The 17,701-nt window shown below is 48.1% G+C and overlaps 1 protein-coding gene and 1 long non-coding RNA gene across 3 annotated transcripts in view; one reads left to right on the top strand and one right to left on the bottom strand.

Moving 5' to 3' along the window:
- AK5 (adenylate kinase 5) overlaps positions 1-17,701 on the top strand; it is a 161,435-nt gene that overhangs the window by 91,595 nt on the left and 52,139 nt on the right. For both annotated transcript variants that reach the window (XM_069738313.1, XM_069738312.1), the window contains one exon: positions 16,671-16,761. In XM_069738313.1, coding sequence (XP_069594414.1) covers positions 16,671-16,761 — 91 coding nt within the window. The remainder of the gene's footprint in view (positions 1-16,670; positions 16,762-17,701) is intronic.
- The window catches only part of LOC138648489 (uncharacterized), a 34,247-nt gene that overhangs the window by 3,076 nt on the left and 13,470 nt on the right, over positions 1-17,701 (bottom strand). The window lies entirely within an intron of this gene.

Genomic DNA, 17,701 nt, shown 5'->3' on the forward strand with positions numbered 1-17,701 from the left:
GAGAAGACGGATCAGAGATGAAGCCAAGAGGCCCATGATCACTGGATGAAGTGCAGAGATCTACAGCTGAGGTGGGACAGTCTGTCCATAGGACAACAATCAGTCGTACACTGCACAAATCTGACCTTTATGGAAGAGTGGCGAGAAGAAAGCCATTTCTCAAAGATATCCATAAAATGTGTAATTTAAAGTTTGTAACAAGCCACCTGGGAGACACCAAACATGTGGAAGAAGGTGCTCTGGTCAGAGGAAACCAAAATTGAACTTTTTAGCAACAATGCCAAACGATATGTTTGGCGTAATGGCAACACAGTGCATCACCCTGAACACACCATCCCCACTGTCAAACATGGTGGTGGCAGCATCATGGTATGGGTCTGCTTTTCTTCAGGAGGGATGAGGAAGATGATTAAAATTGATGGGAAGATGGATGGAGCCAAATACAGGACCATTCTTGAAGAAAACCTCTTGGAGTCTGCAAAAGACCTGAGACTGGGACGGAGATTTGTCTTCCAAAAAGACAATGATCCCAAACATAAAGCAAAATCTACAATGGAATGGTTCACAAATAACCATATCCAGTGTTAGAATGGCCAAGTCCAAGTCCAGACCTCAATCCAATCGAGAATCTGTGGAAAGAGCTGAAAACTGCTGTTCACAAACGATCTCCATCCAACCTCACTGAGCTCGAGCTGTTTGCCAAGGAAGAACGGGCGAGAATTTCAGTCTCTCGATGTACGAAACTGATAGAGACAAACCCCAAGCGACTTGTAATCGCAGCAAAAGGTGGCGCAACAAAGTATTAAGTTAAAGGGGCCGAATAATATTGCACGCCCCACTTTTCAGTTTTCGAATTTCCCCAAAATTTTGTTCAACTTCACAATTGTGTTGTTGATTCTTCACCAAAAATTTACATTTGGTATCTTTATGTTTGAAGCATGATATGTGGGAAAAGCTTGAAAAGTTCCAGGGGGCCGAATACTTTCGCAAGGCACTGTATACTGCTGTACTTGGCTGTGTAGCTGTGAATCCAGCACTGGCATGAGATGAAGACTTATTTGAAAGCAGTAGCATAAAGGACATTATGCAGAAGGTACAGAGTAGTGTAGCAATGAAGCCAACTTTAGGGTGTGATAAAACACTTACTAGAAAGTAATAAGATAGGTCTGAGATAGGTCTGCTCCTTCCCATCCCCATAGAGTTAAGTAGGCAGCAGCAATCTATTCTCTCAGAGAGCTGGCTGTCTCTCTCATCTTGAGCAGGACGGATATTTAGCTGTTTTCAGAGTGAGATGTGGGGAGAAGTGGCTCATAAGTGTAAATTGAAGCAGATTTCTCTTGTAAACTATATTTCACGTTTCGTATAATTGCTTGTACTATTTAATTATGCAACATTTGTAAAATACAAGTGACCATTGAAAGAAGCTTTGGAAATGGGGGTCGGCTGGAGGAGTAATGAGGCAGCGGAGCGTCCGGCCGACACCCTGCATCTTGTATGATGGGAAGTGACAGCGCAGCTTCAGCGAGGTGACACTGCAAAATGTCACAATGTCTCCTACATGTTGATGTGCCGATGACTCCGTTCTATGGAGAATCCCAGCTTATATGAAGGGAATCCATCACTCGGGGAGTTTTGTTGAAGTGCTGGTTTATATGAAAGCTGCAGGCGCATCTCTTACTGACGGACGACAGATCGATGGAGGAATTCTAGAATCTCTAGTTATCATACTCGGTCTTGGCAAACACTATCCTCCTCGTAAATCCTCTGATGCTGCAACGGCAAAGACCAAAGTGAGGAATGGATTCTAGATCCCCTGAATCCTCATCTCGTCAGGAACCGTGAAGTGGCCTACTATTCGCTGTCATACCGGGAGTGCTGCCCCATCAGTCTTTTCACAGAGCGCAGCATGCACGCTCTACTCCCCATGTATTCTCAATAATTCATACACAAGTCTCCCGACAATAGAACCGAAGGGGTATTTCACTCTGCGGATCGCTTGTCCCCCATTGTTATAGCGAATAGCAGGAGTCTCGGCACCGAGATACCAATCAGAGTGTCAGTTGTAAGCAATTTCCCTCTTCACAAATGAGTCTGTAGGTTTCATGCTATTCTCCTAGCACCTGGACAAGGACGAAAAAAAATGGCTGAAGGAGGGAAGTGATGGGCGACAGAGCTAATTCAAGAAACAACCTATAAAATAGCAATGCAGTATTCACAAAAACTGCGAGAAGAATCAGGAGGAAATCCCAAGACGTGAGCAATCCATAAGGTAGACGCCAAAATGGACACGTATGTATTGTAGGAATCATGGACTATGGCCAAGTCCGGTGCTGGGACTTGTGAAGCAGCTGAGCACTACAAGGACCTTTATTATTATTATTTTGCATTGCTTATATAGCGCTAATATGTTCCGCAGAGTTGTACATACATAATCATCGCTGTCACAATCTACATTCCCTATCAGTATCTGGGAGGAAACCGGAGAACCCGGAGGAAACCCACGCAAACACGGGGAGAACATACAAACTCCTTGCAGATGACGTCCTTTGTGGGATTTGAACCGAAAAGCGCTGCAAAGCAACAATGCTAACCACTGAACCACCATACAATGCTAGCCACTGATCAACCGTGGCATGAAATACACGGAGTTATTCAAAGCAACGTTGGTTCATCTCGCCACAGTGGATCCACTGGTGTCTCCAGCACAAAGGTGGGCACCAAAGTTCCAGCAGGAAACACCCCTCATTAGGAAGTGACTGCATTTCTAGGTTGATTCACAAATAACAAATTCGAGTTCCTATGTTCATTCAGTAAACGTTGCTCCGTCTTGATGATTTTGGTGAGATTGCGAGGCCATCTATTGTCTATGGGGTCACAAGACTTTTCCCAAATGTCAGGAGAAAGAAGAGCCGGGCCAGACATGTTGCCAGCCAGAGCCAGACAACTCAGCACATCCTTTGTCCCAGCGGGCGATGCGTCACTGGTGGAAGTAAATGGCAGCTACTTGTCTCTCTTTCCCCATTGAAAACTCGTCGCCTCCTTCCCGCCAGCCTAGCGGAGTGGGCTTAATGATGGTGGACTTCTAATAGCCATCAGCCACCGGAGTGTTTGGTCTGAAGATATCTTGGGAGCATGGAGATCTTTACCATGGGAAAAAAAGAATACGATGCAAAAGAAGTGGAAGGTCACAAGTAGTGGAGGTGGAAGGTCACAAATAGTGGAGGTGGCCTTCAGAATAAGTTCTTCTGGTCGGCCACAAAGTAACCCAAGTGGAGTCTGCACAATTCCTGGCAATGTAGAGAGTTGACTGCGAAATCTTCACCTTGCAAATTGCATTGTCTGTAACTGGAAACCAACCCCAACCGATCACTATTACTAAGAGAAATCTTTGGAATCTTATTTAGCCCCCACTTCTGATGAATCAGTTCTCGTATTGTTTCCAAATCTTCTAGACGTCATTAGATACGTTGTGTGAATGGATTAATACGAAAGAAGTGCCGATGGCGAGAAAGCTGAGGTTTAATGGCGGCCCCATCTCTGGGGAAAGCAGGAGAACAGAAGATCCAGGGACAGACACGTCTCGTCCTTCTCTCTGTAGGCTTCATTCTGATATTTCAGGTAATCTGGATTATGAAGAAAGAGTCAGTTATACTGAAGACCTCAGTGGTTTGTAGCAAGACTCAGATCTCAGATCTCAGCACCATGGACACCGTTGCACATTTCTGTTCACAGTATCATCATTGAGCTGTTGTTTTTTTGTGAGGGTGATTATCGGAGAATCCGAGAAAGAAAGGTTCAAATGTACAAATTCAGGTGTAGCTCTGGTAACAGTTGTATTCATGAAACCGTATCGTAGGCTGAAAAGGGGGGATGAATGATTGCAGGCTCAGATATGTAGCCTGCAACCATAGAGACGCATAAGTCTGCGTGAGAGCTGCATACAGTAAGTCAAATCAGAATTTTATTGATGACTATTTGGTAAGTTACTTGCATTTATTTTAGGTGCATTGGAGCAATAAAAAAAAAATTGGGTTAGCAAAAGTCTAGAATACAAGGCCTAAATCGACGATCTCCAGCCATTGGAAACCCTCAGACTGTCAGCGCAGTCAGTGAGTTGGAGCCTTAAGTTGAAGGAAAGGATTTGATGGTAGAAGACTTTGAAGTCAGATGTTCTCGTCTTGTGGGTCAGAAGTGTCAGGAATCGGGCCGGAAAGGACTGTGTGATAGATCACCATCCAGCTCCTTATTACACTAGGCTCTGAGCAATCTTCTCAGTGTGGATTCTTCTGCTGCATACTCTATGAAATACTCCATTACTGATTTGTGCGTTTGGAGTGCGGAGCGTTATGTCCTTCTTTCAGGACTTTCCAGTATCAGCCTGTGGCTACAAGGAGCACCGCTCTCTCCCTGGAGGACCCAGCGTGCCCGTACATTACACCTGCTGTCCACTGCTGGCATGGAGACAGTGTAATGCCTTATCTCACCTGTAGAGGCGCTGCTGGATTATGGCTCCCCTGGTGCCAGGTCCTGCACACTGTACATCTAATTGCTGGGGATATAAAAGAAACACAGGAGAAAACACCAGGTATATATATATATATATATATATATATATATATATATATACAATATTACCACTGAATAGTGGATATACCCTATGCACAGTACCACTACTATACCCAGTCACCACCTGACGAAGGAACTCTTGGGTCCGAAACGCGCGTCGGGGTGCACATCCTCACACATTTTGGCGGTCCTGGTGATATCCCCCCAGTCTTTAATAGTAAGTAGTATCTGTTCATTCATATATTCATCACTGTCCTGAATGGATAGTACATGGTGTATCTGGCATACCTCATTATAACTAGCACGCTGCACTTTTCTTTTATAACATTAGCTATATGTGAGCTTTCACAATTAATATTGTTTACTAGCACAGTGCACTTTCCTATAGGGTCCTCCCACTTTTATTTACACTTAGCACGTTTTGGCCAGTTAGATCTGTATGTGCTAGTCATTCTGTGGACAGATATAGATATATTTTTTAACATACTCTTTCAATATAATTTTTAACATATATTGCTTGCCTTTTACCTACTGGGGTATCCAGATCATATAGTGTTATATCTTATTACATTTTTTTGACCTGCCCATTTGATTTATAGTTGAGGTTTTTATGTGCCCATAAATTAATACAAGTACACATGTATTATATATGTAGATATATATATATATATATTTTTTTTTTATATTCTATGTAATATTTTAATTTTTATTTTTGTCTTGGCTGCTGTTGCACAACAATAAAATTATATATTTTAATATTCCCTGCTATCTTTTGTATCCGTTGGTCTGATCCATATTTTGGTGTATGCTATCTAATTGCTGGGGAGCACAGCAGAGGGACATCCTGAATAAAAGAGATTGTCCAAACTGGATAGCCCCTTCAATCATTGATTGACCATTGTGTCTGTCGCCTTACAAGACTGTCAGATCGCTGCGGGAATTCCCATGTAGATTCATTTACTGCGGCTTGGAGCATTACCCTGCAAGTATTCAAGTTAACTGAGGTCCTTGAAATACTTTCCGACACATATCGGAGAGTCCTGAGTGTGCGCCCCGGCCCCCCTGAAATCTATATATTCTTCAGGCGCGTGCACAAGAGGATTTATCCTCAGATGGCGCTTTCTAAAAAAAAACTATTCACCTACAATGTGAACTACTAGTAATATTGCAGTATTGCAGCGGCCATTTTTACCATGGTGGAAATGAACATGTACATGACATCTACGCTGTCCAGAAAACATTTAATGAACTTCCTTTGATGAGTTTGTTGTTGGCGTGGCGGCACTCGTCACTGAGGGTAGAGCAGTTGCATCCCCCGCGCTGTTGATCCCTCGCTTTGTTGTTTCCCCGCACTATTGATCCCCCGCACTGTCGATCCCTCTGCGCTGTCGATCCCTCTGCACTGTCGATCCTTCCGCGCTGTCGATCCCCCGCGCTGTCGTTCCCCCGCGCTGTCGTTCCCCCGCACTGTCGATCCCCCGCACTGTCATTCCCCCTTGCTGTTGTTCCCCCGCGCTATCGATCCCCCACACTGTCGATCCCTCCGCTCTGTTGATCCCCTGTGCTGTCAATCCCCCGCACTGTTGATCCCTCCACGCTGTCTATCCCCCGCGCTGTTGATCCCCCTCGCTGTTGATCCCCCGCACTGTTGATCCCCCGCACTGTTGATCCCCTGCACTGTCGTTCCCCCTCACTGTTGTTCGCCCGCGCTGTCGTTCCCCCGCGCTATCGATCCCCCGCACTGTCAATCCCTCCGCTCTGTCTATCCCCCGCGCTGTCAATCCCCCGCACTGTTGATCCCTCCGCGCTGTCGATCCCCTGCGCTGTCTATCCCCCGCGCTGTCGATCCCCTGCGCTGTCGATCCCCCGCGCTGTCTATCCCTCGCGCTGTTGATCCCCCGCGCTGTCGATCCCCCGTGCTGTCGATCCCCCGTGCTGTCGATCCCCCGCGCTGTCTGTCCCTCGCGCTGTTGATCCCCCGCGCTGTCTATCCCCCGCGCTGTCGATCCCCCGTGCTGTCGATCCCCCGCGCTGTCTATCCCTCGCGCTGTCGATCCCCCGCGCTGTCGATCCCCCGTGCTGTCGATCCCCCGTGCTGTCAATCCCCCGCACTGTCGATCTGCTCTTATTCCCCAGAGCATATGGATATTCTATAATTAAGGGTATGGTGGAGAGCTTGACATTAACATTTATTAAATTATTATCACGCTGTCGGCGTCTCGCTGTAGCTGGTTCTCGGAATATACGGTAGTTTTTCTTGAATTAACCCCTTAATTCTATCTGTACCCAGAAAAACATGACTGATTATTCCCAAAAACGACATGGCCGTAAATCCAGCGCAAACTGCTTCGTGGTCATCACCAGCCCCAGGTGCCAGGAAGCCATCAGTCTTCCATTCAAGGATGACTGAGAACGGTAATTGGCTGCAGTGGTCATGTGACTAGAACAGAGCGGATGTTCAGAGCTGACGACGCTCCATTCTATTCACCTGACCGCTGCAGCCAATCACAGACCTCAGCAATCCTGTGACAAGAACAGTGATGTTGTAGCTTCCTATAAAGACGACCTTCCGCTGGATTTTTTAATTCAACCTGAATCCCTCATCCAAATGTCGCGGCTCCACTGATTCTGGAACCGTTTTTCTTCTGTGCCCCCCATTCCAATATTATGCCCCCTGGTAATAAATGGTACAAATGCGATCTGACAAGTGATTTTGCCGATAAATGCCACGAAAATTGTTTCTTTCTTTTCTCGTAACTAATAATGTCCGAAGGTTTGTAGTTATTACTGTGCTGATAATACGGCGAGGTGTATTATGCTGTTCTGCAGCAGCTGAGGTGTATTATGCTGTTCTGCAGCAGCTGAGGTGTATTGTGATGTTCTGCAGCAGCTCAGGTGTATTGTGATGTTCTGCAGCAGCTGAGGTGTATTGTGATGTTCTGCAGCAGATGAGGTGTATTATGCTGTTCTGCAGCAGCTGAGGTGTATTATGCTGTTCTGCAGCAGCTGAGGTGTATTGTGATGTTCTGCAGCAGATGAGGTGTATGATGAGGTTCTGCAGCAGCTGAGGTGTATTATGATGTTCTGCAGCAGGTCAGGTGTATTGTGGTGTTCTGCAGCAGCCCAGGTGTATTGTGATGATCTGCAGCAGCTGAGGTGTATTATGATGTTCTGCAGCAGCTGAGGTGTCTTGTGATGTTCTGCAGCAGCTGAGATGCTCTATACATATACTATAGATAATCTGTTGTTTTCCTGGTATTTTCTGTGATATTCTCTTTGTATCTTACTTTAGCACGCAGCCTGGTTACAATGTATCAAGGTCTCTTCTAGTTGCTGGTTTCTATGGTGACAGCAGATTAGTTTATGCAGTTATTAACAAGCAATGAACTATTTCAACCAGTACATTATTCACAGAACCAATGCTGCCCCCCATCATCCCGCTCTTAGGGGTACTAATGGGTGGGTGGAATTTGGTCGTGTCCATGTAAAGGGTCAGGGACCAAATCTAAACAATTAGGTGGGTCAGATTATAACTACAGATTGTGTGTTGGACACTGGATGATTTTTGGAGGATCAATTTGGCCCTGAAAACAGATCCATTTTGCTCGATCATGTCCTTAATTAGGATCTAAATGTTTCTTGATGATCCAGGGAAGATACATCACAGTAATGGAAACCGTCCGTTGTTATTATTAGCTAGAAATGTTGTCCTGTGGCCCGGGGTCTGCAGCAGTTTACAGGGGTCTTCTTTAGTTTAACAGTTCATGGTGGCTACAGACAGACCTGTCACATCTTGTTCTGTAGATACATGGAATGTTCAGATGTGAGATGAATACATGAAATAATTACTTACTGTATCTGTATGTTCTCTGCCTCGATAGCGAACCATTGTGGTGTAAAGTCACAGTTCGGTCTGAAATGTTTTTTAATGACCTCAGTAATATGCAGCTATAGATAATAGTTGCATTACAGGGAAGATGGGGGGTTACAAACGTGAATGCTGCATCCAGGCTTTCCCAAAGCGTACCTGTCAAAATAAGCTATCGAGTGCATGTAGGAAGAACACTATTTCACACCATTAAATGTCTTGTATCCTGTATTTTTCATCCGTTCTATCTTTAATTTGGGACCAGTTGAAATTATGTCCCCCCATACATATAACACTCAGACATGATAGATTTTTCCTCTCCTTTCTCTTTATAAACATACACACAGAAGCAACAGCATGGATGACATTAAAACACCAGTACTAAGCAGAATAGCTGTGAATCCTGCACTGGAGTGAGATTAAATACTTATTAGATTGTGTGCAGTAGTAATGAACAGTGTAGCTGTGAATCCGGAATTTGGATAAGATATAGCACTTAGTTGAAAGCAGCAGCAGCATGGAAGACATTATACAGTAGTATTAATCAGTGTTGCTGTGAATCCAGCACTGATGTGTGATAAAACACTTTCTAGAAATTAGCAGCATATGGGACATTATAGAGTACAGCTTTACATGTCTAGTGTAGCTGTGAATCCAGCACTGAGGTGAGATAAACACTTACTAGAAAGTAGCAGCCCTTCCTGTGAGTCTCCTGCCTACCTCTCATTCTGCTCCTGCTTTCTTTATAAATTTCATAGACCGTTGTATTATGGCACCTCAGTGGGCAGGCACGCCATACATTCCCCTAAGAACGCTGATGTAAATAGTTAATTTCAGAAACTTTCTGGGCTGGTGAACTTGTCGCTTCTTGTTTTCTACTCGGAGTAATTCTGATCCAGATGCTCCGTTGGTGATGGCGGATAGTCTGGAGGACTGATGCATGTTGTGCTGCCTTGTACTCGTCCCCAGAGATCGGATCCTGGGGATTTTCTATCGGGCGGTGTCTCAGGATTTCGGCAGAGGTTCGCTGCATTGTTCTCACCTCCACCCATTCATAATGCACTTGACATAATTCTGCTCCATTTACCAGTAAAGATGATGAATGGATTCATTGCTGGTGGTAAAAATAAAAGCCTGACCGAATACCGGGTTGTTATATTCAGGGCACAGTCTCGCCCCTCGGGGGGATCTGCGGCTTTAGGAGACATGATCCGAGTCATACACTTGATTCTATTTATATGAGACGACGGCTCATTGTAAGATCGATAGGACAAGGGGTTCATGCTGCGGAGGATTGGCGCTCCGCTCGCTAATCTTCTGCGCTTGTATCAATACACAACGTTATTGATTGTCACCGGGGTCTCGTGGGTCTCATTGAATATTTTCACGTGGTTTGGATATAGAAAGTAGGTTTTCCAGCTCACAATTTTCTTTCTGCTGTTATAATCAATGTAGAATCTTTGACCTTTTGACTATATAAAGAATGCAGTACTGTAATAAGCTCTAGAACCGCAAATCAGACGCTTCTAGGACCCCCAGTGAAGACCCTAGACCACAGATGGAGCATCCAAGAGCAGAGGAATATAGATATGGTGTATAGTTTTATGGGAAAAGATTTATTAACTTTATAAAGTATTCACTGAGATCTCTGCTCTCTATGATTAGGAGTCCAGTGGGTGGTCTTCAGTGACGGACAGCCCCCTTTTTAGCTTTTTAGAGGAGGAGGTGAACCAAGCCAAGGATGCTTCCACTTGATGAGAATGAGGATCCATAAGTAAAATACTAATTATGTTATTGTAAAGACTCTGGCATAGAGTGCGTCACATTTGACACATAAAAAACATATAAAGTTCTATAAAAACCATGAGAAACACAACGAATTTAGGGTGTATAGCCTTCACATAGCCTTACCCAGAGGATGGCAATCCCATAGCCCTAAGTTATCTGACAAGCCAAAAGCATGCAGAGAAAAGAGGAGACCTTATACCAAAAATCAAAATGTGACATCCCAGGTCTTACTCAGGCCATAGGGGCAGAGCTATAGGGGTCCGGTGTCGGCAGGGGTCCTTCTTGCCATAAGCTGAAAAAAAACCTTTTCTGACCTAAATACTTGGTTGTATCCAGTCTACGCAATGCTATAAGCTGATACAATGTATAATTATACGTACAATGTATCTGACTGTCAGACCATAAGGTCTGAACATGGATCAGGTGTTGGATGCCGATGGACACATCTGTTCTGGCCTCATCCGCTCAGAGCTCGGCGAGTTATTTCTAGGGGAGTCAGGCTGAAGGCTTCTTATCTTCATAATGATCCTTCATAAGGGACATGATATGAAAATAGAAAAGGAACATACAATCACTGTCGGCCATCTCTTCTCCCCATCGTAAGAAACTTATTACATTGTCCGAGTACGTCATAACGAAGTAGCGAAATCCTGGTGGACACCAGTTCAATCGACGTCATGTAGATCTGATGATTCCTCCTGAGAACGATTAATTCCCATTAAGTGTCACCCGATCCTTGTGCCGCTGCACAGATTCAGTCCCTTACTCCAGGTAATGTAATGATTTTCTTCATTGACACTAAGGTAAAATCTCCATGGAAAGAAAGGGAAGGAATATCCATGGCAGGTTTTATGAGAGACATCTGGGGCATCTCGTTGGCCGGCAGTCTGGGGGCATCTCGTTGGCCGGCAGTCTGGGGCATCTCGTTGGCAGGCAGTCTGGGGCATCTCGTTGGCAGGCAGTCTGGGGGCATCTCGTTGGCAGGCAGTCTGGGGCATCTCGTTGGCAGGCTGTCTGGGACATCTTGTTGGCAGCAGTCTGGGGAATCTCGTTGGCCGGCAGTCTGGGGGCATCTCGTTGGCAGGCAGTCTGGGGGCATCTCGTTGGCAGGCAGTCTGGGGCATCTCGTTGGCAGGCAGTCTGGGGCATCTCGTTGGCAGGCAGTCTGGGGCATCTCGTTGGCAGGCAGTCTGGGACATCTCGTTGGCAGGCTGTCTGGGACATCTCGTTGGCGGCAGTCTGGGACATCTCGCTGGCAGGCAGTCTGTGACATTTCGTTGGTGGCAGTCTGGGACATCTCGTTGGCAGGCAGTCTGGGACATCTCGCTGGCAGGCAGTCTGGTACATCTTGTTGGCGGCAGTCTGGGGAATCTCGTTGGCTGGCAGTCTGGGACATCTCGTTGGCGGCAGTCTTGGGCATCTTATTGGCAGGCAGTCTGGGGCATCTCGTTGGCGGCAGTCTTGGGCATCTTATTGGCAGGCAGTCTGGGGCATCTCGTTGGCAGGCAGTCTGGGACATCTCGTTGGCAGGCTGTCTGGGACATCTCGTTGGCGGCAGTCTGGGACATCTCGCTGGCAGGCAGTCTGTGACATTTCGTTGGTGGCAGTCTGGGACATCTCGTTGGCAGGCAGTCTGGGACATCTCGCTGGCAGGCAGTCTGGTACATCTTGTTGGCGGCAGTCTGGGGAATCTCGTTGGCTGGCAGTCTGGGACATCTCGTTGGCGGCAGTCTTGGGCATCTTATTGGCAGGCAGTCTGGGGCATCTCGTTGGCGGCAGTCTTGGGCATCTTATTGGCAGGCAGTCTGGGGCATCTCGTTGGCAGGCAGTCTGAGACATCTCGCTGGCAGGCAGTCTGGGACATCTCGTTGGCAGGCAGTCTGGGACATCTCGCTGGCTTGCAGTCTGGAACATCTCATTGGCGGCAGTCTGGGGCATCTCGGCATGCAGTCTGGGACATCTCGTTAGCGGCAGACTGGGGCATCCCGTTGGTAGGCAGTCTGGGGCATCTCGTTGGCAGGCAGTCTGGGGCATCTCGTTGGCAGGCAGTCTGGGACATCTCGTTGGCAGGCAGTCTGAGACATCTCGCTGGCAGGCAGTCTCAGACATCTCGCTGGCAGGCAATCTGGGACATCTCGTTGGCAGGCAGTCTGGGACATCTCGTTGGGAGGCAGTCTGGGGCGTCATGTTGGCAGGCAGGCTGGGGCATCTCGTTGGCAGGCAGGCTGGGGCATCTCGTTGGCAGGCAGGCTGGGGCATCTCGTTGGCAGGCAGTCTGGGACATCTCGTTGGCGGCAGTCTGGGGCATCTCATTGGCAGTCAGTCTGGGGCGTCATGTTGGCAGGCAGTCTGGGGGCATCTCGTTGGCGGCAGTCTGGGATGTGTCTTTGTTGTAGGCATCAGGATGAAGTTGCACCTTGGTGGCAGCCACCCTGCAGGCACCGCTATGGTAGAGGTCTTTGTTTCCAGGCCATGTGGTCAGGGGGGGGGGGGTAATAGAAGTAGTGTGTAGGAACATCTTTTGGGAAACTTATTGGAGGCTTGTGGCTGGAATAGACAATTGAAGAGAACCTGTCATTTGCTACAGATGTGTCACCTTTTCTATAACTGGTGTACATGCCGCTGTTCTCCTGAATCCGGAGTCATGGCCTCCTCTTCGGCCGGTGTGCACGTATAGCTTTTGTTAGGTTCTCGTTAAGAGCTTGCAATAATAAACATTTGGTTGCGCATATATTTTGGGGTTGTGTTAGATTTAAAAAAAAAAAACCTGTCTGCTTTCATCCAGAACCGGTGACCTTAAAGAGGTTGTATGAAATAAGAAACGCACGTCTTACTTATTGCAGAAACAGTGCCTCTCCTGGCCATGGCGGAGTCTGGTATTGCAGCCCACAATGAGCTTCTGTCCTCAGAGAGCCCTCTACGGTTACTCTTCCCATCTGGGGGAACCTTTCTTTTCCAGTATTTTGGCCTTGTGTAAAACTCATTTTGGTGACGTTGTTTTCGTGTTTGGAGCCTCGTGTGATATGAGGAATATTACAGTTTCTGCCTCCAGGCGCGGAAACTTGATGGAGTAAAGTCTGAGCAGTAATCCAGAGCTTTTACCTTGTCAGTCAAGTGTTTGTGGGATAATGGGGGATTTGGTCTGAAGCCGCTGCCGGGATTAAGTGCTCGGCGCGTCACAACCCCACGCTGTATACAGAGGTATTCTATGTATAAGGCTCACGCTGGCTGATCTAAGGCAGATGCTTCACTTGCCTCATGGCTGAAGGTGCGATATTAAGGCACTAATGGTATTTATCTGTAGGTTTGAAGCAGAAATCAGGAAAAAGAAAGTTATTTATGTGTCTGAATGTCATTGAAATGAAGGAAACGCTAAAGACCCTACACATGAGATGATGGGACCAACAGCTGATATGATGGGACCAACAGCTGAGATGACTGGGACCAACAGCTGAGATGACTGGGACCAACAGCTGAGATGATGGGACCAACAGCTGTGATGACTGGGACCAACAGCTGAGATGATGGGACCAACAGCTGAGATGACTGGGACCAACAGCTGAGATGATGGGACCAACAGCTGAGATGATGGGACCAACAGCTGAGATGATGGGACCAACAGCTGAGATGATGGGACCAACAGCTATCTCTTTTGAGACCCCTCATACACAGGAATATCCGAACACTCCTGCATTCTGTATCACAAAACCACTGCTGGACTCCTCCAGACTTTTGTATCTTCCTCCTCCCCTCCAGACTCTTCTGTCCTCCTCCCGCCAGACTCCCCTGTCCTCCACCCTCCAGATTCTTCTGTCCTCCTCCCTCCAGACTCTTCTGTCCTCCTCCCTCCAGACTCTTGTCCTCCTCCCTCCAGACTCCTCTGTCCTCCTCACTCCACACTTTTGTCCTTCTCCCTCCAGACTCTTGTCCTCCTCCCTCCAGACTCCTCTGTCCTCCTCACTCCACACTTTTGTCCTTCTCCCTCCAGACTCTTGTCCTCCTCCCTCCAGACTCCTCTGTCCTCCTCACTCCACACTTTTGTCCTCCTCCCTCCAGACTCCTCTGTCCTCCTCCTTCTACTCCCTCCAGACTCTTCTCCTCCTTCTGCTCCGTCTAGACTCCTCTGTTCTCCTCCCTCCACACTCCTTTGTCCTTCTCCCTCCAGACTCCTCTGTCCTCCTCTTCTTTCCAGGTTTCTGTGTACTCCTCCCTTCAGACTCCTCTGTCGGCCTCTTCTCTTCTGGCTTCTGTATCCTTTTCCCTCCAGATTCCTCTGTCCTCTTCCTCCTCCCTCCAGACTCCGCTGTCTTCCTCCTCTCTCCAGGCTCCTGTGTACTCCTCCCTCCAGACTCCTCTTCATCTCCTATTCTTTCCAGGCTCCTCTGTCCTCCTCCCTCCAGACTCCTCTGTCCTCTTCTCTCCAGGCTCCTGTGTACTCCTCCCTCCAGACTCCTCGGTCCTCCTCCCTCCAGACTCTTCTGTCCTCTTCCCTCCAGACTCCTCTGTCCTCCTCCCTCCAGACTCCTCTGTCCTCCTCCCTCCAGACTCCTCTGTCCTCCTCCCTCCAGACTCCTCTGTCCTCCTCCCTCCAGACTCCTTTGTCCTCCTCCCTCCAGACTCCTCTGTCCTCCTCCCTCCAGACTCCTCTGTCCTCCTCCCTCCAGACTCCTCTGTCCTCCTCCCTCCAGACTCCTCTGTCCTCCTCCCTCCAGACTCCTCTGTACTCCTCCCTCCAGACTCCTCTGTCCTCCTCCCTCCAGACCCCTCTGTCCTCCTCCCTCCAGACTCCTCTGTCCTCCTCCCTCCAGACTCCTCTGTCCTCCTCCCTCCAGACTCCTCTGTCCTCCTCCCTCCAGACTCCTCTGTCCTCCTCCCTCCAGACTCCTCTGTCCTCCTCCCTCCAGACTCCTCTGTCCTCCTCCCTCTAGACTCCTCTGTCCTCCTCCATCTAGACTCCTCTGTCCTCCTTCCACCAGACTCCTCTGTCCTCCTCCCTCCAGACTCCTTTGTCCTCCTCCCTCCAGACTCCTCTGTCCTCCTCCCTCCAGACTCCTCTGTCCTCCTCCTCCCTCCAGACTCCTCTGTCCTCCTCCTAGATACTTCTGACACTTTTTGGGTTGTGCCTTCTCCGGTGTTGGCTGAACCCTTCCACGCTCCCCTACACCCATACTTGCCTTCCACATACAGAGAGGAGACGTAGCTGTCAGACGTGTCTGTGGAGGATTTTCTCTGCTGAGGGTCTTCTTTTCCCCCATATCTGGAATTGTAGAAGTGTTAGATCCCTCCATGCACATTAGGAAATGATCACGTCCGGCTGACATTAATATTATGTGTGGTTCGTTTTTCCTCTACGTCTGCTCTTTTTTTTTGCCATTTTGTAGTCAAGTTTTTGTACTTGTCAAGTCCCCTGGGAAAAAGGAAACCTCTGTAGATACCGAGAGGCGCTAGGAAAACTGAATCCCAACATCAGGGTTTCTTCTGGCCCGGCTGCACTCGGGGGGCAGCGCTCCTGCACTCGGGGGCAGCGCTCCTGCACTCGGGGGGCAGCTCTCCTGCACTCGGGGGGCAGCGCTCCTGCACTCGGGGGGCAGCGCTCCTGCACTCGGGGGGCAGCTCTCCTGCACTCGGGGGGCAGCTCTCCTGCACTCGGGGGGCAGCTCTCCTGCACTCGGGGGGCAGCGCTCCTGCACTCGGGGGGCAGCGCTCCTGCACTCGGGGGGCAGCGCTCCTGCACTCGGGGGGCAGCGCTCCTGCACTCGGGGGGCAGCGCTCCTGCACTCGGGGGGCAGCGCTCCTGCACTCGGGGGGCAGCGCTCCTGCACTCGGGGGCAGCGCTCCTGCACTCGGGGGGCAGCGCTCCTGCACTCGGGGGCAGCGCTCCTGCACTCGGGGGGCAGCTCTCCTGCACTCGGGGGGCAGCTCTCCTGCACTCGGGGGGCAGCTCTCCTGCACTCGGGGGGCAGCTCTCCTGCACTCGGGGGGCAGCTCTCCTGCACTCGGGGGGCAGCGCTCCTGCACTCGGGGGGCAGCGCTCCTGCACTCAGGGGGCAGCTCTCCGGCCCTCCCAGATGCCAGTTTCAGAAAGTAGGGGTAACATCCTGCTTCTATAGACCACGTGAGCCGCAACGGTGGCCTCACTGGGCATAAAGTGACCTCTCAACTGATAGAAATGTCATTTTTTGATCAGACGACCCAAAGAAGCTTTTTGCCTTCACCTTTCCCCATCCACAGTCACAGCAGCCATACCTTCATGTTCCCATAAACGTCACTATAGACGGTTGTTTTTTTGTGAGATGCGTTGTCGTTTGTTTTAGGCGCCATTTCACCATTCACTAACAGAAGCATTACTTTTATATTCACTTTTATTAGGAGTTAATTGGAGAATCAAACGTTTCCTAGAATCGCACTCGGCTGTAATTCATGGTCTTCTCTCGCTGCTTCTTTCCAGTTTGACGCGGACAGGGACGAGGAAGACGTCTTCTTCGACATCAGTGCGGCCGTTGACAATAAGTTATTTCCAGCTAAGGAACCTGTAGCCGGTGAGTAAATCAGATTGATTATTTTATCACTGCAAATGTTTTATTAATTGATTTATTAATTGCTGTAAAATGATATTATGAATCGATAATCATGGATCTGTTTTGTTATTATTTGAAGGGGACGTTTGGGAAGAATGTCAGGTTTTGTGTCATATGGTCTAATAGCATTCATCCACTGTACAGCAGACTGCCTCTCTGTGCTGCACTGACTTGTGCATTGCAAAATAAACAGCGCAATGGAGCAGGGATGCAAGAGGAAGATGTGCTGTCATTTAGAGGCTGTGTGCACATTGAAGGCTGATAACGGCAATGTATGAGTGAACCACCGCCCAAAAACACTTTTTTATTGTGATTTTTATATATTTAATAACAGTCCATGCTGCTGTTTGCTAGTAAGTGTTTATCTCACTCCAGTTCTGGATTCACAGAAACACTGCTCAGTACTTCTGTATAATATACTCCATGCTGCTGTTTACTAGTAAGTATTTATCTCATTCCAGTGCTGTATTCACAGTGATAAGTGCTTCTGCAGAATGTACTCCTTCTGCTGTTTACCAGTAAGTGTTTTTATCACTTCCGTGCTGGAATCACAGATACACCCCTCAATACTGCAGTATATTGTCATCCATACTGCTGTTTACTAGTAAGTGTTTATCTCACTCCAGTTCTGGATTCACAGAAACACTGCTCAATACTTAAATATACTCCATGCTGCTGTTTACTAGTAAGTATGTATGCCACTCCAGTGTTGTATTCACGCTGCTAAGTGCTTCTGCAGAATGTACTCCATGCTGCTGTTTACTAGTAAGTGTTTTTATCACTTCAGTGCTGGAATCATAGATACACTGCTCCGTACTGCCATATAATGTCATCCATGTTGATGTTTGCTAGTAAGTGTTTATCTCCTTCTAGTGCTGGAATCACAGATACATTTCTCAGT

Source organism: Ranitomeya imitator, chromosome 8, assembly GCF_032444005.1.
Source record: "Ranitomeya imitator isolate aRanImi1 chromosome 8, aRanImi1.pri, whole genome shotgun sequence".
Classification (NCBI taxonomy): Eukaryota; Metazoa; Chordata; class Amphibia; order Anura; family Dendrobatidae; genus Ranitomeya; species Ranitomeya imitator.